The 27,889-nt window shown below is 42.4% G+C and overlaps 1 protein-coding gene and 1 long non-coding RNA gene across 2 annotated transcripts; one reads left to right on the top strand and one right to left on the bottom strand.

Annotated features, from left to right (window-relative positions):
- Window positions 1-235: 235 nt before the first annotated feature.
- LOC113450087 (E3 ubiquitin-protein ligase TRIM7-like) lies at window positions 236-22,429 on the bottom strand. The gene is made up of 7 exons (XM_026721231.2): window positions 21,827-22,429; window positions 19,817-19,912; window positions 19,350-19,577; window positions 14,771-14,793; window positions 7,310-7,419; window positions 6,969-7,001; window positions 236-4,263 (listed from the first exon to the last, which is right to left on the bottom strand). The coding sequence occupies exons 1-7, from the start codon at window positions 22,271-22,273 to the stop codon at window positions 3,752-3,754; spliced, it is 1,449 nt and encodes a 482-aa protein (XP_026577016.2). The 5' UTR covers window positions 22,274-22,429; the 3' UTR covers window positions 236-3,751.
- Window positions 21,653-27,628, top strand: LOC148126749 (uncharacterized). Its single transcript, XR_015742523.1, has 2 exons — window positions 21,653-21,804; window positions 26,142-27,628. It is a non-coding gene; the product is annotated as an uncharacterized LOC148126749 (long non-coding RNA).
- Window positions 27,629-27,889: the final 261 nt, after the last annotated feature.

Here is a 27,889-nt window from a genome sequence, read left to right as displayed (position 1 = left end):
ATCTCGCATCCAGAGAGGGCCTGTTGAGCATTTCCCACTCCATTGTATAAGATACAGATAATCAGAGTTGGAAGGGACCTTGTAGGTCATCTAGTCCAACCCCCGCCCCGCCCAAGCGGGAGACCCTACACCATTTCTGACAATATCTGTGCACAGACAATCTGTGCATCAAGGCGTAATGTAGAATTTGCAGGACAGGCGCCAAAGCACAAAGAACACAAAGGGAGACGCAGGATGGTAATAAATCTTGAAAAAGGTTTATTAAGAAATCAACCCTGAGCATACTTACAGCATCGGAAATATAAGACCGCAAAGAGCCAGATGAGCCCTAGGATTGAGGAAGGCTCATGTTCTGGAACTTGATTTACAAAGGAAGTTGGGAAAGAGGAATAAATCTCATAGCTTTTTTCCTTATTCTGCCACCCTAGGGAATCCCAGCTCAGTTCTGAACTGACTACTGTAGCAAGAGGAAATTAATGCTTGTTATTTACCCTCGCAGGAAAGGAAGAAATTACAAGGGAGTAAGCAAGTGCACAATGAGCGATGCACATTAAAAGGAATGTCTTAGAACTGTCTATTCTACAGGTACTCCTCGACTTACGACCACAATTGAGCCGAGCATTTATGCTGCTAAGCAAGAAAGTGAGTGTTGAGTGAGTGTCCCCCCACCCCGTTTTATGACTCTTCTTGCCACACTGGTTTAAGTGAATCGCTGCAGTTGTTAAATTAGTAACACAGTTGTTATAAGGGAACCTGGTTTCCCCCCTTGACTTTGTCAGAAGGTCACAAAAACATGATCCCGGAACACTGCAACCGTCACAAATATGAACAATTTGTCAAGCATCCGATTGAAAATCACACAACCGTGGGGGTGTAGCAACGGTCATCAGTGTGAAAAATGGACCTAAGTCCATTTTTTCAGTGTCATTGTAACTTCGGTCACTAAATGAACTGTTGCAAGTTGAGAACTAACTGTATTTGCTGCAGGCACTTGGGAGGTAAAAGGAAGTCTTTAGGGTAGGTGCATCCAATCTATGGTCCATGGACCGTGTGCAGCCTTGGACTGCTAGTAATGACATCCCACAATATCATAAACCTGTGATGGCACACAGAGCCATTACTGCCAGCACGCGAGCCCTCACCTAGAGCAGGTCTACTGCATATGCATGTGCACTGCACACCCAGGGATCTGGCACGCATGCGCGGGGTGTGTGTGGGAGATACGTGCACATGCAGAGATGTGTGGCTCATGCAGGGGGACCAGTGTACATTGCCTCCTGGGTGCTAACATGCGCAAGCGTGCACGCAATTATTGGCACAGGAGCCCAAAAAGGTTAGCCACCACTGTCATAAACTTTTAACATTATGTATGAATATACGTCACTATATTACACATTTCATTGGTGTCTGAAGACAATTTCTCTTCAGGCAAGTCAAAAGGTTGGACATTCCTGCTTTACAGGTAAGTTGATTAGGACTATGCCAATTTCAGATAGCCAGCAGGGGGCAGTAATGAATGAAGGTGGCAAAGCACGGGGAAACCTGTCCAGAATATTTTCCTTTTCAGAAGTTCTAAATATTTAGTACATGCAGGAGAATTGTGTTGGCAATTGAGCAGATGGTGAGAGGTGTTTATTATGGGGAATAGTTCCTACAACCTGAGTCAATATGAGAGAGGGCATTTAATGGATGTTGATTCATTATTACTTTATTGAAGTTTGTACAGCTATATAGTTCTTTCTAACAGGCTTGCTTTGCCTTCATTTTAGGGCCATGGAATTATTAATAATTATTAACCTGAATAAAAACAATACATGCAATTTGGCAAGTCGATCTTAAAATTTATTATTCTATTTTGTATGGGGCTTTTTGCGCATTTGCAAAACACTTGAATAACGTGGTGATTGGTCTTAAGTATTTCACCTTTCTGCCCTCTACCATTTGCATTTCATTAACCCATTTTTTCCTTTCATTTTGCCCTAATTTAATCGTTTTTGTTATGTGTTCATGTTTGACTGCTACAAATTGCTGCTACACAACTATATAGCTTTTTTATCTATGACTACAATATAAAGATGTTCTGGCGTTGTTGTTAATACCTTTTTTTAAAAAAATATCTTGATTGGGTTTGGTATCCTGAAATGGCATTTGCTATCTTTAATAAAATAAAGATGCTTTGGTATGAAGTTAGGCTTAAAAAATGCTCAAAAAATGTATAGGTATGGAAGTGATTGGAAGCTATCCAGTTATTAGTGCTGGGCAGTAGGCTACAGGTGACACAAAATGCTTAAAACTAATTAATTATATTACACATAATTCTCAGCTCAGTTCTCACAATTGGGGCCAAAACATTCATAATTGAGTGACATGGTCAGTAAATGGGTCATCATGGGACCACAGCTGATGTTACAACCATTTTCTAGCCAGGGTCATTAACCAAATCGTGTTAAGACGATCCTATTTCCTCTACTGACTTTGCTTGTCAAAAGTCAGGTAGGAAGGTCGGAAATTGTGATCACGTGACTACCGGATGTTGCAATGTGTCAACTCATAAAATATCTCTATGGTCTTTTTAGAGTTGCCAAAAGGGAGGGGGGAAAGGGGTTTGAAAGTGCATTCCATAAATAGTTTTCAATGATAGTAACTAGGGGACTGAAGTTTCTCCCCCACAAAATTCTAACTGGAGAGCATGATTGATGACTCTTGGCTATGGATGTGTCACAATATGAATTATGATACACCCAGGGGGTGGGGGGAAAACCAGGGTCAAGGGTGACAGCGAATTATATGTCTCAGAGTTGGCTACACCAGGCAGTGCTGGACATGTTAACTCCCAATAAATCCTTTTGAAGTTTTGGAAGTTTGGCTTGGGACTCATGATTTAATTGGGGTAACTGCCTGTTACCCCAAATCCTGACACAATGATTATAAATGCGAGCCGGTTTCCAAGTGCCCAAATCACAATCCCACGACTATAGGGACAGTGCAATGGGCATAACTTTGAGGACAGGTTCTAAATCACTTTTTTCAGCATTGTCATAATTTTAATTTGTTGTTAAACGAATAAAGACAGGGATAAAAAGACATTTCTAATAGGTCATTAAGGCCAAGGCCAGAGTATTCTACATAATAAAGGCCTCTACCCATCTCACCACCTGGCCTGGGAAGATTCTGCAGAATAAGTTCAGCTTGGATCTTAAAATAAGTGAAGGCCTCAAAATGTTCACAAAAGAAAATGGTATATACCAGACATGTAGCGTGGTTGCATGTACGTGTGGGAGACTGATGTCTAAGCAATGTTGTCAGGAGCTGCAGGTTTGAACCGTGAAGGACCCACTCATTTTGAACTGGTCATATATCGAGGACTCCCGGTAATAGCAATAGCACTTAGACTTATATATCACTTCACAGTGCTTTACAGCCCTTTCTAAGCGGTTTACAGAATCAGCCTATTGCTCCCCAACAATCTGGCTCCTCATTTTACCCACCTCGTAAGGATGGAAGGCTTGAGTCAACCTTGAGCCAGGTGAGATTCGAACTGCCAAATTTGCAGGCAGCCGGCAGTCAGCAGAAGTAGCCTGCAGTACTGCATTCCAACCACTGTGCCACTACGGCTCTGCTTTATATTGCTTTATTGTGTGTATGTGTGTGATGCATTCTTCCTGAACATCGAGAAAACCCAACTGCAAGAAAGGGAAACAAGGGTTGGTGCCAACATCTGGAATTCTTACAGGGGCCCCACTGGAAGGTCTCATTGGCAAAGGCTGAGCTGGGCATATGACCCCAGCCAAAAGAAGGGAAGAACGTTCTCTCCTGGAAAGGAAGTTGTTGAGTAGAGCAGAGTTCCAGTCTCAGCGTCAAAAAACGAAACCTTCCCGGCAGCACAGTTTAGACACACCCGGATTCTTTTTAATTTCTTGTCCGGGATGTGAGGAAGAGGACTAGGTGGGAGGGAGAATCTGTAATTACCTCTCCATCTTCCCAGCATACTGACCCCTTCTTCTGTATTCAAGGAGAACGAATCCTTCCTTTTCACACTCTTCTGACAAATCCCCACTGCCCATTCTTTCTGACTCTCTACGTTGACTTCCCAGAAATGCCGGCCCTCCTTGAATTCTTCACGTCCCAGCACCGCAGCCAGTAAGTCAAATCTTTCAGGATTGTTGGGCAATTCTTGACAACGTTCGCCTAGTTCCGCTGTTTTCCCATCCAGGAACAGGGTGATTTGGGGATGAGCCGTGTTTGGATCCAGGGTTATGTTTGCTGTTCATGGAGAGAGGGAGATGATCAAGAAAGGGAAGCAAAGTAACTTTAATCTGAAGTAGAAATACCCATCCCACCAGAGGTGGGTATTCAGCAGGTTCTGACCAGTTCTGGAGAACCGGTCGCAGAAATTTTGAGTAGTTCGGAGAACGGGCTAATGCCACCTCTGACTGGCCCCGCCCCCATCTATTCTCTGCCTCCCATTGAGTCCCAGCTGATCAGCTGGGTCTTCTTTGGTTGCCCTGCACAGGAGAATGGAGCTGGAAAGCAGGTTAGTGGGGTGGGGAGGGAATGGAGATTTTACAGTATCCTTTCCCTGCCACGCCCACCAAGCTATGCCCATCAAGCTACACCCACAAAACCGGTAGTAAAAAAAAACTGAATCCCACCACGGCACCCTACCCTTAAAAACAAAATCACAAGAATCAAATTCTCCCTCATTTAAAAGGGATTTCTTGAACAAGGGCTCATTCTTCATCAAGACTTTTCCTTTATATCTATTTACTTAAGAGCATCAATAGCACTGCTCAACTCAAGCGATGCAACTCGGGATGGTGTGCAGGTAATCCTCGGTTTACGACTTCAGTAGGGGCCAGCACTTATTTTGTAAGTCACTGAAGTCCTAAGTTGATTCACCATGTGACTGGGTGCAATGTTATGACCATTTTTATGATGGCTTAAAATGAGTCACCAAGGTCATTGAGCAAATCACATGGCCATTCAGTGAACCCGGTTTCCCCAGTGTGCTGTCTTTTGTCAAAAACTGGCAAAAAAGAAACCCGTTACAAATTGTGACCATGGGCTGCTTCAAACAGTTGTAAGCTGCAAGCTGGTTGTCAACTACCCATATACTGATCCCATAAGCTCGGGAGCAGTGTGTGCGTGTGTGTGTAACATTTTGCAACATTTGCAATAGTTGGAAATGTTTACAGTTCATAAAGCACTCTTTCTAAGACCATTGTAACTTCGGAATATTGCTAAATAAATGGTAGTAAGACAAGGATTAGCAGTATACAATTCATTGGCAAGAAATACAAAATCACAAAGGAAACAAGATGTCAAGGCTCCAATATGCACCTCTATTCAAATCATAAGTCTCTAGCTGCATCTCTCAGAGTAAAAAAGATTCATTTATTAGGAGTTAACATGTCAGCGTTTCCTCGTTGCAGCCAACTCTGACACATCATTCATTTCACCCTTGGCCCTGGCCTTCCCCCCACCCCCTGGATGTATATTCTCCAATGAGACACATCCATAGCCAAGAGTCCTCAATCATGCTTTCCAGTAATAATCTTGTGTGCCAACAGCTTCGGCTACCATAGCGATTGTCTGAAGCATTTAAGGAATGCACTGTTTTCCCACACTACCTTTCTGCTGGCAACTAAAAAGACGAAAGAAGTATTTTTTTTTAGTTGACACAAGACAGCATTCAAAACTAGCTAAACTGTAAGGTTGAGACCAAAAGGAACATCATCCCATTATTTCAACCTGTCCCACCTGGTCAAGCAAAGACTAGGTGGGACAGGTTGTTATGAACCCTAAACAATGCTAAAGAGGTTCAGGAAGGCAGCTTTCTCTACTATTGCCACCATCCCATGGACTACAGATAGTCCTCAACTCACGAGCAAAATTGAGCCCAAAATTTCTGTTGTTTAAGTGAAACTTTTGTTGAGTGAGTTTTGCTTCATTTTACAACCTTTGGTGCCACAGTTAAGTGAATCACTGCAGTTGTTAAGTTAGTAACATAGTTGTTAAGTGAATCTGGCTTCTCCATTGACTTTGCTTGTCAGAAAATCACAAAAAAATAACCCTATTATAAATATGAGCCCAAAAATGTGCTGAAAAACATGCTGGCCAAAACTGGGTGGGGGGTGGGGTCCATCTGTGGATCCCCTGTGCCTCGTTTTCACCCTCCATGGCTTCCTGCAGCACTCTGCCACTTGTTTTTCAGCCCATTTTCAGCCCTGTTTTTGGCCAGTTTGGGACATTCTTGGCCCATTTTTGTGCTGTTTTCCAGGGATGTTAAAGCTACAGCTGGTTCATCAAACCGGTATTTCAACCAACCAGCTGGCCCCGCCCCTCCCACTCCACCCCTCCCAGGAGTTTCCATGCGGTCCATTTTTGATGGAGGTAGGTGCAGGATCTGCACGGTGGCTCTGGGAGAGGGAAAAACAGGCCTTCTGGAAGTCTGAAAACGGGCCTGTTTCCGGCTTCTGGAGGGCCTCCCAATCCTGGGGAGGCCATTTTCACCCTCCCAGAGGCCCAGGGGAGGCCTCTGAATCCTTGGGAGGGTAAAAATGGCCTCCCCTGGGCTCTACAGGCCTACTGGAAGTTGGAAACAGGAAGTTCTCTTAGGTCCCGCCACCATGGCCCCGCCCACACAGCAACCTGGCAGCAAACCAGTTGATGGGATTTTTGAATCCCACCACTGCTGTTTTCAGTCCATTTTCTGGCCATTTGGGGCTATTTTTGGTCAGCAGACAGCCTGTTTTAGCCACCAGAGGCACCATGGGCACCATGGGCCAGTCCTTTGATATTTCCAGGCCAGCCCTACAGGCTGGATTTAAGCACCCCGCAGGGCAGATGTGGCCCACAGGCCTTGAGTTTGATACCCCTGGTCTAGGTCTCCATTTTAACTAAATGATCTAGCCAAGAGAAAAATCAGCCCACTTTGCTTTAACCAATTCCCCTCTCCCCAGGGTTACCTTTCTGAAGCTGAAGACCAGATAGCAAAGTATCTGAAAAGACAACAGGAAAAGAAGTAAGCATTTCTCTATCATGTGCAAGACAGATCTTACAACAATAACATGAAGCTCATTCCTAATTTAATTTTACAGATATTTGTGTGCCTCTTCTCACGCAATTGGGTTTTTTAATGCTGAAATCAGTTTTCCATGGAGTCTTGGTAACATTTAGCCACATATAAGCAGACCAAATTCTTAAATTGAAGTCTCAGCAAATTCACTGCTGCCCACAACTAAAACTTTGCCATGCGTCAAAGGCTCTGGGTGGCCGTAGGAGTTAGCATAAAATCCTCATGTATTACCTTTAAAGTGTTTTGTGATTTCTTCCAGGATGTTATTGATATCACAGAAGTCCCAAATTCTCCACTTTAGGGCACGTTGGAAAGATGGGCGGTTCGTAATCTTTTCTTCACTAGAGAAATTAAACAATGTTAGCCTCCGGTCCACCCCATCAAAAATTCCCTTGCATAGGTTGGAAAGAAACGACAGAACCTTAAGGCACCAGTGGTATAGCAAAAGACGAAGAGCAGAAGATGTTTTGGAGAAGATTTCTGATCAGCACAACATTTTCCGGGAGTAAACAAATTCCGATTTCCTTCCTCTCTTCCTAAATGCATTTTCAAAGATGACTGTCATCAACAGAGCTTCTTCAAGGTGGATTCAGCCTTGTATCCTTCCGAGGTTGATAAAACAAGGACCCAGATTGCTTGGGGACAATATGCTGACTCTGTAAATCACTTAGAGAGGCTGTAAAGCACTGTGAAGCAGTATATAAGTCTAAGTGCTATTGCTGTTGCTATTCTTGCCTAGTGTTGTGGTCCGCCGGTGGCCTGCAGAGCTGGCAGCAGAATTGGACAGTGGGGAGGAACATGGGCCAGTCCTGGAGTCTAGGAAGGGCTCGGACAAGGGTCCTGCATCCAACACAGAGATGGGGCCAGGGCCATCTGAGAGTTATGTGCTAACTCCAGAGCCTCCAGGAGATGCCTGTTCCCAGTGCTCGCTTGCAGAGAGCTGCCAGAAAGCAAGAACAGTTAAGACAAAGGGGCAACTTGGGAGAAAGCTTGGAGATGACTGGCCCCTCCCATAAGACATAAAGGAGGTGCAAAGGGACTTGAGCCTTTGCAGGAAGCAACTTTGTTAGTTCTGGTCAGTTTAAAATCTGAAGCTCTGTGTTGACGTTTGGTCTTGTACAGCTAATTGGCAGTTTTTCAAGGGAGATAAAGGTGGTTGCTTATCAGCCTTATCCCGAAAGACTGTGGCAGATTTCTGTTGGACTATTCACAAACTGTTTGGGACTCGTTATGGGATGTGAATGAATATAATTCACAGCCACTGAAATAAAAATAGGGTTTGGGAGACAAAGCATATGATTGTTACTGTCTCAGGAAGCCTTGATCAGAACACCTATATATTGCCCTACTAATGGTTACCTATTGCAATTTGGGGTACAATAGCATCATCTCACCCACTTTTTTTTTTTTTCATATGAAGGGTGTGCAACTTTGCAGGATGCCATCTGGATCGGTCACAGGGGCCAAAGGTTTAGTCTTCCAAGCTTTGGGACTCATGCTGGAGCCCATTCTCAGGGAACTTCTCTCTACAAACATATACATTCTGGTGAGAGAGAAGTTCCCTGAGATGGGCTTCAGCACAAGTACAAAAGCTCAGAAGACTAAACCTTTGGCCCCAACGACCTACCCAGATTGGATCCTGCAACATTGTCCTGAGACACGTATATCTGCCTTCATTCGTGATGTATGGCTTTTTCCAAGCCAAGGGCTGTATTTACCTTCTGACTAGCACAACTGTAACTGTGATGCCAGGACAAAGAGAAATGTTGACTTAATAGCTTTCATGTTTTTTTTTTCTTTTGAAGACATTTTGCTTCTCATCCAATTGCCAGAGTCAGAGCTGGTCAAACTTCTTGGATGAGAAGCAAAACGTCTCCCCCCCACCCCAAAAAAAACCCCCAAGGAAGTCCAGGTGCCTCCTGAAAAAAGCACCTTTGGGACAACCATGACCTGGATGATGGAGAATCTCTACAGACTTTTAGCTATCCAATTTGGGATGGACACCCTTTGAATGGTGTGGGAGTAGGAATGGATTTCCAAAGGAAAAACTGCAGACTGCGGGAACCATTTCCACTACTCAGTTGACTCTGAGGACACAGATAAACTTCCAAGTGGCCTCAACAACTCTCTAAAAGGATGCAAATGACCAGCTGTCTGCAAAGAATATAAATCCATTCACCATTCAGTCAGAAATGATGAAGCTTCTTGGATGAGAAGTGAAATGTCTTCAAAGAAAAACAAGAAAGTCCAGTTGCCTCCTGAAAAAACACCTTTGGGACAACCATGACCTGGATGATGGAGAATCTCTACAGACTTTTAGCAACATCCAAGGTTTTCAGGGGCCACATGTGCCCATCATCATGAATAGACATATGCTGGTTTTGCTCTGCTCCGTTGTTGCAATGAAACAGGAGCTTGAGGCCTCACAAAATATGCCACTAAGAGTCTCCTTGCTCAGAATGAATATGGAGGACCAACAGCAGGTTCACTGATATCCCTTTCTCTACAGGTAGTCCTCGACTTACAACAGTTCATTTCGTGACCATTCAAATTTACAATAGCATTGGAAAAAGCGACTTATGGCTGTTTTTCACACTTACGACCGTTGCAGTATCCCCCCCATAATCACGTGATCAAAATTTGGATGCTTGGCGACTGACTCATATTTATGACTCTTGCATTGTGTCCATGTCAGGTGATCACCTTTTTATCAGAGTATTCATTAACTGGCAGAGACATGGTTAACAGAGTCAGTGAGTAGGCATGGTAACAGACCAGCCAAAGGGAGCTGACCTGGAAAGTGAAACTAGAAGTTCTCTTTCTCTCTCTGTTTTTTTGTCTGCTGAAGTTGAGTTGCTGTTCTGCTGTCATGCCCTTGTTGGAGTCTGATTCTGAGGGGGAGATTGAGCAGCTGACAGGGACTGGGAGTGTGGCTCCGGTGGCTGTGGAAGAAACGGGGGAAGGGCACAGTCCGGCTGGGCGTTCAGACGAAGGCCCAGAGCCATCCCCTCTTCATCCTAGGGCAGGAATGGAGGAACGGAGAAGGGAGCAACATGGCTTATAAGAGAGAAAAAGGCCCTGATCCCTTTCATTAGTTGCAGCTGGGAGAACAGGATATGGGGAGGGGGGCATTTGCACATGGCTCCTTGCTGGAAGCAAAGCATGCATTATCTTGGTCGTGCCTTATCTGGGTTTTGGCGTCCTCCCAAACTGTGGGTGCCATGTTATCCTTTGAAAGTCTGCAATTTATCATCCTGGCCTGCCATGTTAGTTTGTGTTTGTTTTTTTTATTTCTAATTATCTTTACTTTGGGTTCAGATTGCATTTCTGCCCTTCGTAGCAGTGGTGGAATTCAAAATTTTTTACTACCGGTTCTGTGGACATGGCTTATTTGGTGGGCGTGGCTTGGTGGTCATGTGACTGGGTGGGTGTGGCTTAATGGTCATGTGCCTGGGTAGGCATGGCTTGCTGGTCATATGACTGGGTGGGCGTGGCCAACTCAATGTCACTCACATCAAGGGGTGCTTCACCTGGCCTCTTCCCTCCCAGCCATTCCTTGTCACCCAGCCTCAACTTATCTATAGTTCTGTAAAAATGTTGTTCACCTTGGAGTTCCGGTTTGCAGCGCTTCGGGGCAGGTAGGAATCCGCGATCGTGCGCAGTTTCTGCCTGTGCTCGCCGCTGGAGTGCCCTGAGCCAGCAGGCTTCGGGGCTAAGCCACCCTGTAGAGGTGGTGAAGATAGGGGAGACCTGGCAGGGTTGAGGGGAATCGCACCTCTCCTCCCCAGCTGGCTAAACTCCCTTTTCCAAAGGCGGTAAGAGTGGAGGTCAGAAATGGCCGCCTCAAAGAAGCACTTAGCCGGAAAAGAAAGTGCAGGAGGAAGTTAAGAAGTGAAAGTTTTTGGCTGACCGGGACAAAAAGCAACAACTAAGCTACCCTGGAATTTAAATTTTGCAAAAGATACATCGTTCCCAAGGAAGACTCGGAAGCGGCAAATGAAAGTAAAAAGGGGAAGTTTTGGGGGTTTTTTCCACTCTCCTTCCTAACGTTGACAGAGAACAGAAATGAATGAGAAATCAGAAAAACTCGCTTTGGCATTAATAGGTAATTAAACTGGATAATTAAATGTCAAGGGGATAATAAGGATTTCTGAACGCTAAAAAAAAATTGCTGTAAGTTGGAAGGGAAAGGAAAAGAATGGAGCAGGATTTGGAAGGAGGAGACTGCCTAGAACTTAAAAGAATCTGATGAAATACTAACAAGACTTCTAAAAGATACATTTTAACTGGAATTTTGTAACTAAACAGTTACCCCAGGAAGAGAAAGTGAAAAAAGAAGAAAGTGTCAAAAGAACAGCTTGTGTGTATTTGGATTGTTTGGTGATTTGGGACTTTTGGAAATTATATTTGAATGACTAAAAACACTTGGGTGGTTGTTTGAAAAAAAATTTTTTTACAATGTCATCATTTGTGGTTGAACTGAAAACAGAATTTAAAAAATACAAAGAAGAGGAACAAGAAGGGAAGGGATCTCTTGGCTCTCTTTTTCAATTCTTAGAAATGGCAATCTGTACCTATGAGAAACTACAAGAAAGGACTGCACAACAAGAGGATTGGGACAAAGAAGAAGCCATCTTTAATGAACAAGTAATTTTACTTGGAGAAGAAAGGGGAAAGGAGGAAAAGAAAATGGAGACTTTAAGATCTAAAAAAACAACCAAAAAAGGGAAAAATAAGGTGAAAAGTGGATATGTTAAAAAGCAACAGAAAGGGGGAATACAGAAGAGGAAAATGGAGGTGGAGAGACAAGGGGGTAAAAAGGGCAGAGAGAAGAAGCAAGGGAGGAAGGAAGGGATGAGAAGCTTCAAAAGTGTGGAGCAAGATGTAAAGAAACAGGACTTACTCAGAGATAATGGGTAAAAATTTAATTGGAAAAGCGATTCTGCAAAGGTACATAAGATTGTATTGTTATATTTGTATTAGAAATAATGTTAGAAAATTGGAAACAACATGTGATTAAAAAGTGGGATAAAATACTCAGTGTAATTCAGTGAAACTTTTGTGAACAAAAGGAAGGAAATGGAATAAATGAGAGAATTGAATTAGGAAGGAATGGGAACATCTTAATGACATAATGTACTAAAATATAAGTGAAGTGGGGGGGGAAATGATTATGGAAAGTTTATAAGCGTTCCCATAGAAGTATGATACTTAACTGAAAAGTAATGTGTAAAATGTTTAAGATTTAAATGAATATTAATATTAATGATAGATTTGAATTGGTATGGATTGTTGTTTTAATTATATTATATAATTTTTTCTCTTTTTAAAATATAGTGTGTAATTTTAGAATGTACTAAGCAGAATCCAAATGGAAGTTATGTACTATACTAAGTGTTATAAATTTAAGGGAAAGAGATAAAGGCGTCATACTCCAATCAGTGATTACAGGAGAAATTTTGTTTAAAGAGAAAAGATAATAGACAGCTGGAAACAGGACAGACAAAGAATATAAGTATAATGATCTGAACTGAGATGAGATAAATAAAATAAAACTAAGAAAGTTAAGAGGGGAGAAGCTATATAGAAAATGTAAAATGGCAATAAGATATGGGATGGTATATAAAATGAGCATGAATTTGAATTTGTGTCTGTATGAAGAGATGTAACCCAGGATTAAGCTGCTTTCAGAAAAGATGTTTTATGTTTCTATGTTTTATGTTTTGTTTGTTTGTAAAATCAATAAAATTTGTTTTAAAAAAATGTTCACCTTTTTTGACTTTATTATCTGCATACTATAGATGTACTTTCATGGACCACTGAAGGGAGAAAATAGCTTACATGCTTTACTCAAGAGTGTGATATAGGCAACTGGCTTTTAAGGGCTGCCACAAAAACAGGTGGGGGAAATGTATTTTCCAAAGCACCAGGAGGCAAACGAGAAGCAATGGATGGAAACTGAACAAGGAGAGAAGCAACCTAAAACTAAGGAGAAACTTTCTGACAGTGAGAACAATTGATCAGTGGACCTGCTTGTCCCCAGAAGTTCTGGGTGATCAATCACTGGAAATTTTTAAAAGACTGGACAGCCATTTCTCTGAAATGGTATAGGGTTCCCCCAAAAGTCCCTTCTAAGTGTTATTCTGACACCTTTCCCAGGACCTCTACTTAAGAATTTGGCATCCTCAGTTTTCCTGCCCAAGCAGGGGCTTGGACTAGAAGATCTCCAAACTCCCTTTCAACTCTGTTAAACACAGATGTATTTATGCTATGGACTATAGACATTGAATGCATGTAAACCCTGAAAAATATGTGGTAGCCCTGGGCAAAAGAAAGGCAGTAGAATCACTCTAGGTGTAGGGACAGTGTAAAATATTAACACATGATAAATAATGGAACAATTAAAAACAATAACAGAGTTTTCTCTGTCTCTCTCTCCCTTCCTATTTCTTTTTCTTTCTTTCTCTTTGTCTCTGTCTTTCTCTCCCTTCCTTTCTTTTTCTCTCTCTCACACACCACACTCTCTCCCTATTTCTTTTTCTTTCTTTCTTTTTCTTCCTCTTTCTTTCTTTCTTTCTTTCTTTCTTTCTTTCTTTCTTTCTTTCTTTCTTTCTTTTTCTTTCTTTCTTTCTTTCTTTTTCTTCTCTCTCTCACACACACAAACACCCCTGTCAGCCTCCATTCCCTCTCACTCCAGGCACCTTACTCACAAGGGGAAGTGAATCCAGCATTAGAGAAGTTCTGCAAGTAAACGGACTTGCATTTGAAGCTCCTGCAAACTTCCCCATGGCTGAATTCCCCCCGCCCAGCGTTCTTTCCCTCTCGCTCCAGGCACTTTAATCACAAGGGGAAGCGATACTTCTAGTATCCATGAAGAATCCAGCCTTGGAACAGTTTTGCAGGTTAACGGACGTTGCTCCGCCCACAGTCATGTGTTTTCAAGTGGCTGCTTGAAAATGCATGGCTAGGGTGGGCGGGACAAGCAAGAACGGAAACTGGGTGACCGGGTTGGGGGCGTGGCCAGCTCGATGTTGCTACCGGATTGGTGACCCATGCCAAATTCTTGCTACCGGTTCGCCCAAGTAGGTGTGAACCAGCTGAATAGCACCTCTGCTTCATAGATTGTTTTTTGAAGAGTTTGATCTCCCGCCGAGGATAATTGGACATTGGGGCCAGGTTGGAGGCATTCAAGGGAATTTATTCTACTTTGGTGACTTTTATTATTTTTTTGTCAAGCCCTGGGTCATCACATCTGCTCTGAACCTGTAACGTGTCTGTTTCTGTTTGAGTTTGCTCCATGTTGGAGAAATCTACAACTGGTATTGTAAATTTACTTTATATGTTTCTAAAGAAGTTAAATGAAGCCTCAGTCATGTGTTTTACTTTTCTGGCGCTGAATTTATGCTGCAATACTCTGAACACTTTTACAACCTTCTGACGAGCAAAATCAACGGGGGGAAAAACAGATTCACTTAACAGCCGTGTGACTAACTTAACGATTGCAGCAATTCACTTAACAACGGTGCCAAGAAAGGTCATAAAATGAAGGGGGAAATTCACTTAACAAACGACTCACTTGACACCAGAAATTTTGGGTCTCAAGACCGTAAGTTGAGGACTAACTGTAATAATAAATAATAACAAATAAATAAATAATAATAAATGGGGAATGGAAAGACGGGATCCGCTTACCTCTGCAAGCTGTTTAAGATTTCCTGGAGGGAGAAGAGGAATAAAATAAGTAACGCCATGAGTAGGAATTGAAATAATTCTGCCATAGTTTTTGCTGGGACTGGCCAGCAAATTCATTCATTCATTTGCTTATTTATTCATTCATGAAATTTAGATAGATAGATAGATAGATAGATAGATAGAATGAATTCTTTATTGGCCATGTGTGATTGGACACAAAAAAAATTTGTCTTCATGCAAATGCTCTCAGTGTACATAAAAGATACATTCATCAAGAGTCAAGAATCATAAGGTACAACACTTAATAATAATCATAGGGTACAATAAACAATCAAATACTAGGAAACAGTCCATATAAATCGTAAGGATACAAGTGACAAAGTTACAGTCATACAGTCATAGGTGGGAGGGGATGGGCGATAAGGAGCGATGAGAAGTTTAACAGTAATAGTAGTGCAGACTTTGTAAATAGTTGGACCAGTGTTGAGGGAATTATTTACAGATACAGATAATCAGAGTTGGAAGAGACTTTGTAGGTCATCTAGTCCAACCTCCTGCCCAAGTGGGAGACCCTACACTATTTCCTAACAGATGGCAGTCCAATCTCTTCTTGAAAGTCTCAACTGATGGCGCTCCCACAACTTCCAAGGGGAAGCTGTTCCATTGGTTGATTGTTCTCACTGTCAGAAAGTTTCTCCTTGTTTCCAGGTTAAATGTCTCCTTGTTCAGTTTCCATCCATTATTGCTTGTCTGGCCTACAGGCGCTTTAGAAAATAGCTTGACACCTTCCTTTCTGTGGCAGCCCCTCAAATATTGGAAGACTGCTATCATGTCTCCCCTGGTCCTTCTCTTTACTAGACTAGCCAAGCCCAGTTCCTGCAACCGTTCATTGTATGTTTTAGCCTCCAGGCCCCTATTTGTTTAGCAGAGTGATGGCTTTCGGGGAAAAACTGTCCTTGTGTCTGGTTGTGGTGATGTGCAGTACTCTATAGCGTCATTTTGTGGGAAGGAAGGAGGTCATGTGCTGAAATTCATTCATGAAATTTAAAGAGCCATCTAAGCTACCAAAAGAACTCTGGGCAGTAAACAAGGATATAATGCATTCAGAAAAATCACTTTGGGAAAAAAATGACAAACTCAAGCCCCCAGGTAGCATCTTGACTTACAATAGTTCATTTAGTGACCGTTCGAAGTTACCATGGCACTGGAAAAAAAGTCTTATGATCATTTTTCACACTTACAACTTTCATAGCATCCCCATGATCATGCGATCAAAATTCATATGTTTGGCAACTGGTTCATACTTATGACCTTTGCTGCATCCCAAGGTCATGTGATCTCCATTTGCAACCTTCTGACAAGCAAAGTCAATAGGGAAACCAGATTCACTTAACAACTGTGTTCCCAATTTAACAACTGCAGTGATTCACTTAATACCCGTGACCAGGAAGATCGTAAAACGGGGCAAAGCTCATTTAACAAAAGTCTCACCAGGCAACATCAATTTTGTGCTCAATTGTCATTGTAAGTTGAGGACCACCTGTACTACGGTTTTGCCAAAACCAATATTCAACTTCCAGGTTTTGGCAAAGCCAAGACCAAAGCAAACCATTGATTCAACTCATGATGTGGACTTAATAACCATGGTGATTTGCTAAACAACCACCACAAAAAAAGGTCATAGAATCATGTTGTGACTGGAAGGATCGATCCTGCTGGGAGTTTTGACTCTGATGACTGATAGATCGTGGATTGACGCCAGAACTAGAAGAACCAGGAAACGTCAATCTGAAGGGAGGCGTCAGGACAAACATTGATTGGAGAGACTGACACGCCTATCCAGGTGATTTAAAGAGGCGTGCTGACTCTCAAGCTTTGCTCGGAAGCAAAGTGTTTGATGAGTCGGAAGAATACATTTGAAGTGGCCTTGTGAGTTATGGACAATTGTGATTAGCCTGACAGGTTCCGGGAAGTCTGCCAAGGACTGGACAACTGTGCTAATTTAAGCCTTTTGAATTCGGTTTTGTTTCTGCTTGAATATTTTGAATTTTGAAACCTTGTCTTCTCATCTATGAATATAGGTGAGACATAACATTTTTGCTTCCAAGCCCAAACCAACCATCTTCAAACCGAGATGGATACAACTCAACTGCAGCATTTGGTGGAGCAGCAACAGCAACAAATAAACCAGCTGTTACAAAGTAACCAGACCCTCCAAAACTAGGTAACCCAGTTAGTGAATCATATTTCAAGCTTGCAAATTCCTGCTGCTCCTTCAGCCCCTCCCTTGAAGAAAAGCCCGGTATCCATGCCGGAGAAATTTTCAGGACAAATGGACATGTTTCCGGCATTTCTGGGGCAGTGTCAATTATTTATGTCCTTGAGGCCTGAAGACTTTCCAAATGACCGGGCTAAGGTAGGATTTATTATTAATCTTTTGTCTGGGCAGGCTGCCAAATGGGCTACTCCCTTGTTAACTCAAGATAGTCCTTTACTGGATAATTTTCAGGGTTTTCTGCAACAAATGAGGGTTATGTTTGAAAACCCAATTAAAAGTCAAACTGTGGACAGACGGTTACGGGACATTAATCAGGGGAAACGTTCCCTGCAGGAATACGTTGCAGAATTTCGTTTGCTGTGTATGGACTCTAACTGGAACGAACCGGCTCATATGGCTGCATTCCAGGAAGGCTTGTCTGATGCCATCAAAGATGAGCTGGTCCATGCAGAGAGGGCTTTAACTTTGGATGCATTGATAGTTCAGTGCTTACGGATTGAAGCCCGTTTACAACAGCGCGGAAGCAGACGGCCCGTTGTGGAACCACCTTCTCTTTTTCGTTCACAAGCTACGGTTAAGACGGAGGAGCCGATGAAGTTGGGAGCACTACGCCTTCGCTTAACGGCGCGAGAACGTTCGAGAAGGTTTCAGGAAGGCTTGTGCCTTTATTGCGGGGGTCTGGGACATTTTGTTAATTCCTGCAAATGGAGAGGGACCCGCAGACCCGTACCTGAAACCACTCCTGGCTCGTCGGGAAAACAGGGTAGACCTGACCTCAAGGAAACCCTAGGTCGGGCACGTTTCACATCCCCACCTCAAATTGCTGAAGCAAATCCTGGCCCTCCTCGGCATTTACTTTTGGACACTCGAATTTTTTTACAGTCACAGAAGGAGGGAATTCCCGCTGTTGCGTTGGTGGACTCAGGGGCTACAACCAGCTTTATGGACAGAGCTTTTGCTACGCACTATGAGATCGCATTGGTTGCTGTGGATCCACCCATTAAGGTGGAAACCGTGGATGGGCGTGAGCTCAAGTCTGGGCCCATTCATTTCGCCACCCAGCCAGTGCGTATGATCATTGGGGATCATGAGGAGGCGATAAGTTTTTATATCACCTCGAACCTTCATCTCCCTTTGGTGCTCGGAATGTCCTGGTTGCGTTTGCACGATCCGTTGGTGGCTTGGTTGCAGAACACCATTTCTTTTCCAAGTCTCCAATGTGTAGACCATCTGAGACAATTGGAACGAGCGAAAGCAGATTATAAATGTTTCGCAGATCATTCGCGTCGAGCGACGCCTCCATTGGCTGTGGGTGACAGGGTGTGGTTGTCAACGAAACATCTTCAAGTTGATCGTCAGACTCGGGGGAAGGGCCCTGCGGTGAGGGATAGTGTTGTGACTGGAAGGATCGATCCTGCTGGGAGTTTTGACTCTGATGACTGATAGATCGTGGATTGACGCCAGAACTAGAAGAACCAGGAAACGTCAATCTGAAGGGAGGCATCAGGACAAACATTGATTGGAGAGACTGACACGCCTATCCAGGTGATTTAAAGAGGCGTGCTGACTCTCAAGTTTTGCTTGGAAGCAAAGTGTTTGATGAGTTGGAAGAATACATTTGAAGTGGCCTTGTGAGTTATGGACAATTCTGATTAGCCTGACAGGTTCCGGGAAGTCTGCCAAGGACTGGACAACTGTGCTAATTTAAGCCTTTTGAATTCGGTTTTGTTTCTGCTTGAATATTTTGAATTTTGAAACCTTGTCTTCTCATCTATGAATATAGGTGAGACATAACAGAATCAGGTTGAGTTTAGTTTACAACGGTTATGACTTATGAACATAATGGACAGGCTCCGTTATGGCCTTACATGAAGGCCTACCTGCACAGAAATGTAGAAGGAAACAGAGGTGGCATTCAGCAGGTTCTGACCAGTTCTGGAGAACCAGTAGCAGACATTTTGAGTAGTTCAAAGAACCAGCAAATGCCACCTCTGACTGCCCCCCCCCCCAATCTATTCTCTGCCTGCAGAGTCCTAGCTGATTGGCTGGGTCTTCTTTGGTTGCCCTGCACAGGAGAACGGAGCTGGAAAGCAGGTTAGTGGGGTGGGGAGGAAATGGAGATTTTACAGTAACCTTCCCCTGCCACGCCCAGCAAGACACACCATGCCCTCGCAAGCCACACCCACAGAACCAGTAGTAAAAAAAAATTGAATCCCACCACTGGAAGGAAAGTAACCTTATCCTTTAAATCTTTCCTTAAAATGACAACAAGCAAATACAACCGAAGAACTCAGTTCCTACCATAAAAAGATCGTTGTTGGGCTGCTGAGAATTTTTTATCTTCTGGATGATCCTTTCATAGAGTGAAAGTTCCTGGGAAAAGAAAGCCATGAAGGAATCTCTTTTTACGGTAATCTCCTCCTCTGCTTCTACCATCTGGGTCAGAAATTGTTCTTCTTGTTCTTTCAGGAAGTGGTGGAGATCTTTAAACAGAGATGCTGCCTTTCCTCGCTCCTCTTTTATTTGTCTCTACAGAAATAAACAAACAGATAAATAGACAGAAAATGGCTGCAATTATGGGGTGTGTAGAGCTAAAATTGGGGATTCAGAGATAGCAAAAGCAATAAATCACTTCTCGTGATTCTAACTCTTCTCCCTTTCAGTTATAAATTAACAACAACAGCTTACATATTTACCAATCACTATTTTTAATCGTAATGTGGCTTTAACACTATTTTAACCTTCACTTGGCAAGGATAAAAACTTACCAGCAAATCCTTGCTTTCCTTCTCTTTATCTGATTGATGTGCGGCAATATTTTGTTTTGCCTCCTTCAGCATCTCCACAAAACTGTCAATGTATTCCTAGGAAGAAAATGACAACCAAGATTTAATTTATCTTTGGAAGTCAGCTGATTGGTGTGGTTTATTGGTTTGCTTATTAGAAAGGGCACATTATGGAAAGAAGGAAATTATGTGGTAATTATGTGGTAATTTGAGACAGAGGAGGTAAAATATAAATGTTCAGCACTGGAAATTGCTGTAAAGACCAGAAGCCATTTCTTTATACACTTGTTACTTTCCTTTACTCCTTTTTATCCCCAATATTTGGATTGTTTCTGTTTTTTAAAGCCTTTCTATCAGATGATCAAAACTATATTTTAAAAAGAAACAAGCTTATTGGCTGAGCTCCCATCTTTTGAGCTCAGTCAAGTTAGGAGCACGCATTGTATTTTAAGAATTCCAACCACTAAATCCTCTTTTTAACTACCAACTTATCTTGGTAGATCATCAGATCCATTTAATTTAACTCTCCATTCAGCTGATTCAAATCCAAACATTGCTTGTAAGATGGCAAGATTTCTTGGATCAGGCTTACAGGAAAAAACAAATGGCATCACGAGTGATATAAAGGCAGAACTGTGGGTTTAAATCCAGATCTTTTGCATTGGCACTGCCATCTTGTCTTTTTTAACCATAAAATGAGTACTCAATGATCAGCCCTACTCCTAGCTTTAATCATGTTTTGCAAAGAAAGAAAAACTTCATTTTGCTTATTCAATCTGCTTCATGGATCTTTATGCTATTATGCCCATTAAAAAAGACCTGCCTTCTCTCTCCATGATCTGTGGAAAAAATGGTGATTTTAATAAACTGGTTTCATTCCTCATCTATTTATTTTATTGATTTGATTTGATTTGTCAATTGTTTACAAGATAATAAGTATAAGTGTATACATAGTTATGAATACATGAAATGGGTACATATAAGAAAAATAAAAGAAAAATAAAAGAAACAATAGGACAGGGACGGTAGGCACGTTGGTGCGCTTATGCACACCCCCTAGAGACCTCTTAGGAAAGGAGTGAGGTCAATAGTAGACAGTCTAAGGTTAAAGTTTTTGGGGTTTGGGGAAGAAACTACAGAGTCGGGTAAAGTATTCCAGACATTGATCACTCTGTTGCTGAAGTCGTATTTCCTGCAATCAAGTTTGGTGCGGTTTACCTTGAGTTTGTATCTGCTGTGTGCTCTTGTGTTGTTATGGTTGAAGCTGAAGTATTCATTGACAGGTAGGACATTGCAATGTATGATTTTATATACCATGCTTAAATCAGACCGAAGACGGCGTAATTCAAGGTTTTCTAGTTCTAGAATTTCAAGTTTGGTGGCATAAGGTATTCTACAAGGAGTAGAGGAGTGGATTTCCTAGCAGTGTCTTTTTTTCCTTCTTTGGAAAGCACCAAGGGTGAGTATTTTCTCCAAGAACGCACATTGGGATTATTACTGGGGAAATAGCCGCCCCGAATAGCCAAGATCACACGTGTGTTTTAGCTCAATAGTGTGTTAGTTAGTGTCGGAAAGGAGACGCCAATGATTGCAATTTGCAAGGTAAATACAATTCTGTCCTAAGGCATCCTCAAGTCTTAACTACCTTCTAATTGCGATTTAAAAGCAAACAGCTGCAAAATAAATTATCGTTAAATCGCGTTTTAAATGCCTCGCCAGCCAAATCGCAAGCGGCAGGCAGCTGGCTTCGGATCACTTAATTGGGAATTGACTGTTTACCGTTGTTTTATTGAGCATGCGCATTAACGACCTTTCCCCATTATTACTGCTACCACCACCATCAATCCTATTCCTATACACCCTCCCAGCGGCAGGCTTGCAAAAAAACAAAACAAAAAAAAACCGGGATTTGTGCTTCTCCTGTTCCCGAAGGGGAAAAGGGGGAGAGGAAGCAATCCGGATCCAAACGAGTAAGAATTTTATATTGCTCACCTTATTTACGTCGTTGGCCTTTTGCATGGTTGAGCTCCCATGGTTGCTGTTGTGCGGCTTGGTGGTGCCGCAGATGGCACAGTGGAGGACGGTTTGGTGCTGGCAGGAGATTTTGACGGGCCGATGGTACTTTTCACACAAATTGGCTTTGCCCGGGTTTTCTTCTTCCGCCCGTCGGAACTTCTCCGCGATCTGCACCACGTTGGCCAGCGGCCGGTTGGGGATGATGTTTTGGCCGTGGTGGAAGGTTTTTCTGCACTGGGGACAAGGGGTGCCGACGCCGCCTCTCTCGGTCCCTTGGCAGTAGCAGCTCAGGCAGGCGCGGCAGAAATTGTGTCCGCAGGTGGTTATGGTCACCGGGTCCTTGAAAGACTCTAGGCAGATGGGACAAGTGATTTCGTCGCAGAGATCCCGGAGGGGACTCCCGCCCGTAGCAGCAGCAGCCATCTCTCTCTCTCTCTCCCCGGCTCGAAAGCTTTAAAATTAAAACTTTCTCTCAGTTCTTACTCCTTTTCCGATTCGGCCCTTTGGAAAAGTCCGGGGCGGATAAGTTGGGTCGTTGCGCAGAAAAAAAGAAAACAAAGTTGAAAGTCCTCCGCCACTCCCTCGTTTACTCATTATAAGGAAGCTTATTTGGTTTTTCGAGGTTGACTCAGCCTTCCATCCTTCTGAGGTGGGTCAAACGACCCAGTTTGTTTGGGGGCAATATAGCTGACTCTTGTAAACAGCTTAGACAGGGCTGTAAAATGCTATATAAGTGCTATTGCTATAAGTGTTATTTATTAAATTTCCACGCCACCCATCGAAAGCGACTCTGGGCGGCTTATAAATAAAATGCAATAAAAGAGGGATATGAAATACGAGGGGGGTCCTTGGCGCTTGCTTGTTTTCTTGCAGACGTTTCATGACCCAAACGGGGTAATATCATCAGTGCTGGTAATTGTGTGGTGGTAGGACTACTAGCACTGGTGATGTTAACCTAGTTGGGGTCATGAAATGTCTGCAAGAAAACAAGTAAGCGTAGAGAGAGCGCCAAAGACCCCCTCAGTTCAACCCTGAGCTACCAGTATTCTGCTTTATCTATAGGAAATACAAATAGAGAGAGCTAACCTTACAAATATTAAACGTGCATCATGCTGGAGAAAATGCCAGAAAAAAAAGAAAAGCAAGGTTACAGATCATCACCACTCCCTGTTTACTCGGTACAGGAAATTAATTTAAGTTTTTATTGCATTCCTTAATACCCACCCATCTTGCCATCGAAAGCGACCTGGGTCGGGTTTTGAGGCAATAAACTAGGAGTGTAAAATGCAAATATATAGAGGGAGCTGAAATTGCAAAACAGTAGAGAAAATTCTGGCTGTGGTGCACCGTGCAGGTTTATCCGGGTTGAGGTGGATTTTAAAGCGCAATTCCCAACCCCTCTCCATTTTACAAATAGTGTAAAGAAACTTTTACAAACGTGGAGCTTATCCTTAAAAGGCTATTTGGATATTGTTGGAAGCCTGGTTAATTGGGGGGAGGGTGGAGATTTTAAATATTTTCTTAAAGAGTCCCTCATTGTCTTACTTTGAGGTCTGATGTGGGAAAGGTGGAAGGAACGAGGAGTGGACCAGCAGAATCATTCTGGAGAAAATGGCAGAAAAGGAAAAGCAAGGTTACAGACCACTGCTACTCCCTGTTTACTCAGTATAGGAAATTGATTGATTTTTTTTTAGTTTTTATTGCATTCCTTACTATGCCACCCATCTCTCCATCAAAAGTGACATTGGGTGGCTTACAATGCAATAAAATTGGAATGTAAAATGCAAATATAGAGAACTAACATTACAAATATGATTTGGGAAAGGTTGAAAGCCTTGCTTTCAGAAGTTGTGGGTGCTCCATCACGAGATTTATAAGGAGAGATTGGGCTGCCACTTATAGGATCTCCTGCTTGAGCAAGGGGTTAGCCTAGAAGACCTCCAAGGTCCCTTCCAATTCTGTTATCCTGTTAAATTCTGTTAAAAAGGAGAATCGGCAGCAAAAGCAATTGATTCAATTGCAGTGCGGATGAGTACATTTAGTCATTCTGGAGAAAATGCATCTGATGTGGTAGCTAGGAGTCTAAAATGACTTTATGGCAAATAATTCATTATTGCAAAGAAGCATCTAAGTGTTGGGACAGTTCCAACACTAGATGCTTCTTTGGAATAATGATTTGTGTGGACTTCAACTCCCAGAATTCCAGGTGCCAGAATGATGGCTGCGGAAGTAAACAAGAGTTCCATCTGTGAGGGTGTTGGGTCCTTAAAGAATGCTGAAATTGTTCTTCTGGTTTAGCTATGGGTTGGTTCATTAGGGTTTCCTCAAAGTCCTACTTCAGGTACTCCTGACTTACGACAATTGAGCCCAGTACTACTGCTGCTAAGTGAGCCATTTGTTAGGTGAATTTTGCCAGGTTTTTACAACCATTGGTGCCACATTTGTCAAGTGGAATCACTGCAGTTGTTAAGTGAACCCGGTTTTGTGGCTTTTCACTGCCTGCCTCCTGGCGACGACAGGGTCTGAACTCAGAGCCCTGGGCCTTCTCATGATAAATAAATAAACACACGGCACAGTGTTTACTCGGGATGAAAAGGCACTTTAATAATGGTGGGTACTCCTTTTATAGGCTACTTGCACACGTCATAGCAGAAACAAAGCTTTCTACATAATTATGCTAATGCAAACCTATACCATAGCTGGTGTGTTATCGCTCCTACTTCTTAGCCCCGCCCAGTTACCTTTTATCTCCATAACTTTCGTTTCTCCCATATAACTTTCGTTTCTCCCATATAACTTTCGTTTCTCCAGCCAGTATTTTTCCACACAGTCAGCACTTTATCACATGGCAACATTAGATTGTCCATCCATCACTTTTACAAGGTTGACCATTGCAACATTTAGCGTAACAGTAGATTGCAACACGGTTTCCCGTCAGAAGATAACAAAAGAAGATCCCATGACCACATAAATATGAGTCAGTGGCCAAGTGTCTGGATTTTGATCATGTGATCATTCAGATGCCACATTGGTTGTGTGAAAAATGGTGATAAGTCACTTTTTTCAGTGCCCTTGTAACTTTGAATGGTCACTAAATGGTTCTAAGTCAGGGTCTACCTCTATTCAGTGCCTTGCATGGATTAAGTTTTGTAGCTTGTCCTATTGATTTATAATATATTATTTGTAATTGGCCTTGGTGGCCAACAACAAAAGCACCAGGAAATCAAAAGCAGGAAATTTTTTTAAAAAAAACCAAAATCAGGAACTAAATTATATTTAATTTGGCTTCATTTTAGATAAGGCAGGTGGGTTCAGTCTGACATTTTTCTGATATACCAGAACTGCAATTATTGAATTTCCCAATAGCGGCTGTGCTTGCAGGAATTCGGAGTACAAGTAGTCCCCGACTTACAATTTGTTTAGTGACCGTTCAGTTACAGTGACAATATTGCTGCATTATCAGGTTTTCAGTTCAATTGTATAGAATGTGAACGATGTGTGTGTGTTTTATTTTTATAGTTCTAATGTACACTGATGATAGCATTTAATTTCGTTGTACAAGGTGCAATGATAATAAAGTAAAGTAAACGTCTGACAAATAAAGCCAACGAGGAAGTTGAATTCACTTAATAATCATGTTACTAACTTATCTGCAAGAAGCTTGGTGGCGCAGGGGTTAGGGTGCAGTACTGCAAGCTACTTCTGCTGACAGCCAGCTGCCTGCAATTTGGCAGGTTGAATCCCACCAGGCTCAAGGTTGACTCAGCCTTCCACCTTTTCGAGGCGTGTAAAATGAGCAGCCAGATTGTTGGGGGCAATAATGCTGACTCTGTAAACAGCTTAGAGAGGGCTGGAAAACACTGTGAAACAGTATATACGTGCTATTGCTGTTCACTTAAAAGATGTGGCAAGAAAAGTTGTAAAATGGGGCAAAGCTCACTTAACAAATGTCTCACTTAGCAACATTAATTTGGGGCTCAGTTGTGGTTGGACTATCTGTACTAATAATTTACATAAGATGAAAAATAAAAAATATTCTCCCCATAGTAGCTGGGGAATCCTGACAGTTGAAGTCCGTGCTTCTTAAAGCAGTCAAGATTGAAAACCGCTGTTGTAAGGCATACAAAGTCACAACACACATTGGAATAGTGTAGAACTTGCCAACCTGATTCTGCTTTTGACATTTGCCTCCGTGGTGTTGTCCCTTCCAGATGTTCCTGGAGAGTAGACAAAAACTATATACATAGAGACTCGCATTCACGTGGATTTTTTTTTCCCCATTTATCCTCAGGTATGCGTTGGTCCAGAAACTTTTCCCACAAGCCGGACATCTATCTGGGTTTTCTTCTGTGTGGATTCTCTCGTGATTCATGAAGTTTGATCTTCTCCCAAAATGTTTCTCACAGAGAGAGCATATGTGATTTTTCTCCCATGAGAGAGGCCGCCATGAGACATAAGGCTCGATTTTTGCTCGAACCTTTTCCCGCAATCCCCGTATGAATATGGTTTCTCCCCTATGTGGATTCTTCCAGAAGTTCTTTATGGCTGAACTTTCCATTCAGACAGAGCACATGTGTACAGTTTTTCCTGGGTGGGGATTTTTTGATGTAACTTGTTCTGTGCTTGAAGTTCTTCCCACAGACTGAACAGCTGTAGCATTTTTCTCCAGCGTGAATTCTTTCGTGAGATTCATTGGCAAAACTTTTCCTGCACGTGGAGCACGAATATGGCATCGCCCCCATGTGGGTTTCTCATATGTACCACTGCAGCTTCTCCCACAGACTGAACATGTATGCGGAGTTTTTCCAGCCTGGTCTCTTTCACGGTTGGTGAGATTGAAGCTTTTCCCATAGAACACACACATTTAATGCATTTTTCTTGTGTGTGAATGCTTTCCTGTGAAATCAAGTTCGTTCTCTCACTCCTGCCTTTCCCACGCATGGAGCATTTATAAAGTATCCCTCCTGTAAGTTTTCCCTTGGATATGAGACTTTTTGGGACTAAGAAGATTGGATCTTTGGTTCAAGCATTTCCCACATGCTGAGCATGTATGCAATTTTTCTTCCTTATGGCCTCTCCTGTGCAGAGCCAGGTGATTTTTCCAGCTAGAACCATTCCCACAGACCGAGCACGTATATGGTTTTCCTCCTGTATGGTTTCCCTTATGTCTCAATTTTTATGACAGAAGCCTTTCCCCTTAAATTGAGCATTTATAGGGCATTTCCACTTTATGAATTCTGTGCTGGAGAAGACCCGAGGGCAAGGTAAACCTCCTGCCACAGGTGGGTCAAAGGTACCTTTCCCAGAGGAATTGCTCATGTCTAAGCATATATGCTTGGTTACTGAAGCATTTTGTGCACATGGACCACAAGTATGGTTTTACTCCTCTGTGAGGGAACTCACTGTGAAGTAAAGGCCAGCACTCTGTGAAAAGCACATGGAGCATTGATACGGTTTTTCTCCTGTATGTATCCTTTCATGACTGATGAGGGGTGTTTTATGACTCAGATTTTTTTCACCTCAGACTGAACAAGCAAATGGATTTTTTTCCTCATTCCTTTCATGTTTAATAAGGTGGGATCTTTCACTGGAACATTTTTAGCAGGTTGAAAATATATATGGTTTTCCACCTGTATGGCTGGTTTAACATAAAGTTTAATGAGATGTGATTTTTGAAAAATTTCCCCCCCACACACACACACAAATAAAGCATGTATAGAATTTGTCTCTTGTATGGATATTTTTCCGATGGTTCATTAAATGGCATCTCCAACCAGTTGTCTTCTTGTCATCTTAAGTAAAAGACTTGTGAAAAGTAATGCACAAATATCAAACAATCCGTTCCTGCAGCTTCGGTGACTTTTGTGACCATTGAAGTTTTCAGGAATTTAATGTATCTTTTTTAAATTGCAAAGTGTACCACACACCCTCCCTTTGAAACCACTTGGACACAGACACAGACATTTTAAAAACCCTAAAACCATAATTTAATTCTGATTTCTCCATTAGCCTCTATAAAAAAGTCACTTTAGCAAAGTA

Source organism: Pseudonaja textilis, chromosome 2, assembly GCF_049901715.1.
Source record: "Pseudonaja textilis isolate UNSWEBS1 chromosome 2, rPseTex1.2, whole genome shotgun sequence".
In the NCBI taxonomy this organism is placed as follows: domain Eukaryota; kingdom Metazoa; phylum Chordata; class Lepidosauria; order Squamata; family Elapidae; genus Pseudonaja; species Pseudonaja textilis.
The sequence above is the reverse complement of the archived record's forward strand: the minus strand, read 5'-3'. Positions and strand labels throughout refer to the sequence as shown.

Bases quoted from the DNA above. Each gene is read 5' to 3' on its own strand.
- LOC113450087 (XM_026721231.2), bottom strand. From the start codon at position 22,273: ATGGCTGCTGCTGCTACGGGCGGGAGTCCCCTCCGGGATCTCTGCGAC. The intron at 7,002-7,309 runs GTAATACATGAG...TTGTCTTTTCAG, and splicing joins AATCACAAAACACTTTAAAG to ATACTTTGCTATCTGGTCTT. The intron at 4,264-6,968 runs GTAACCCTGGGG...CTCCATGAACAG, and splicing joins TGGTCTTCAGCTTCAGAAAG to CAAACATAACCCTGGATCCA.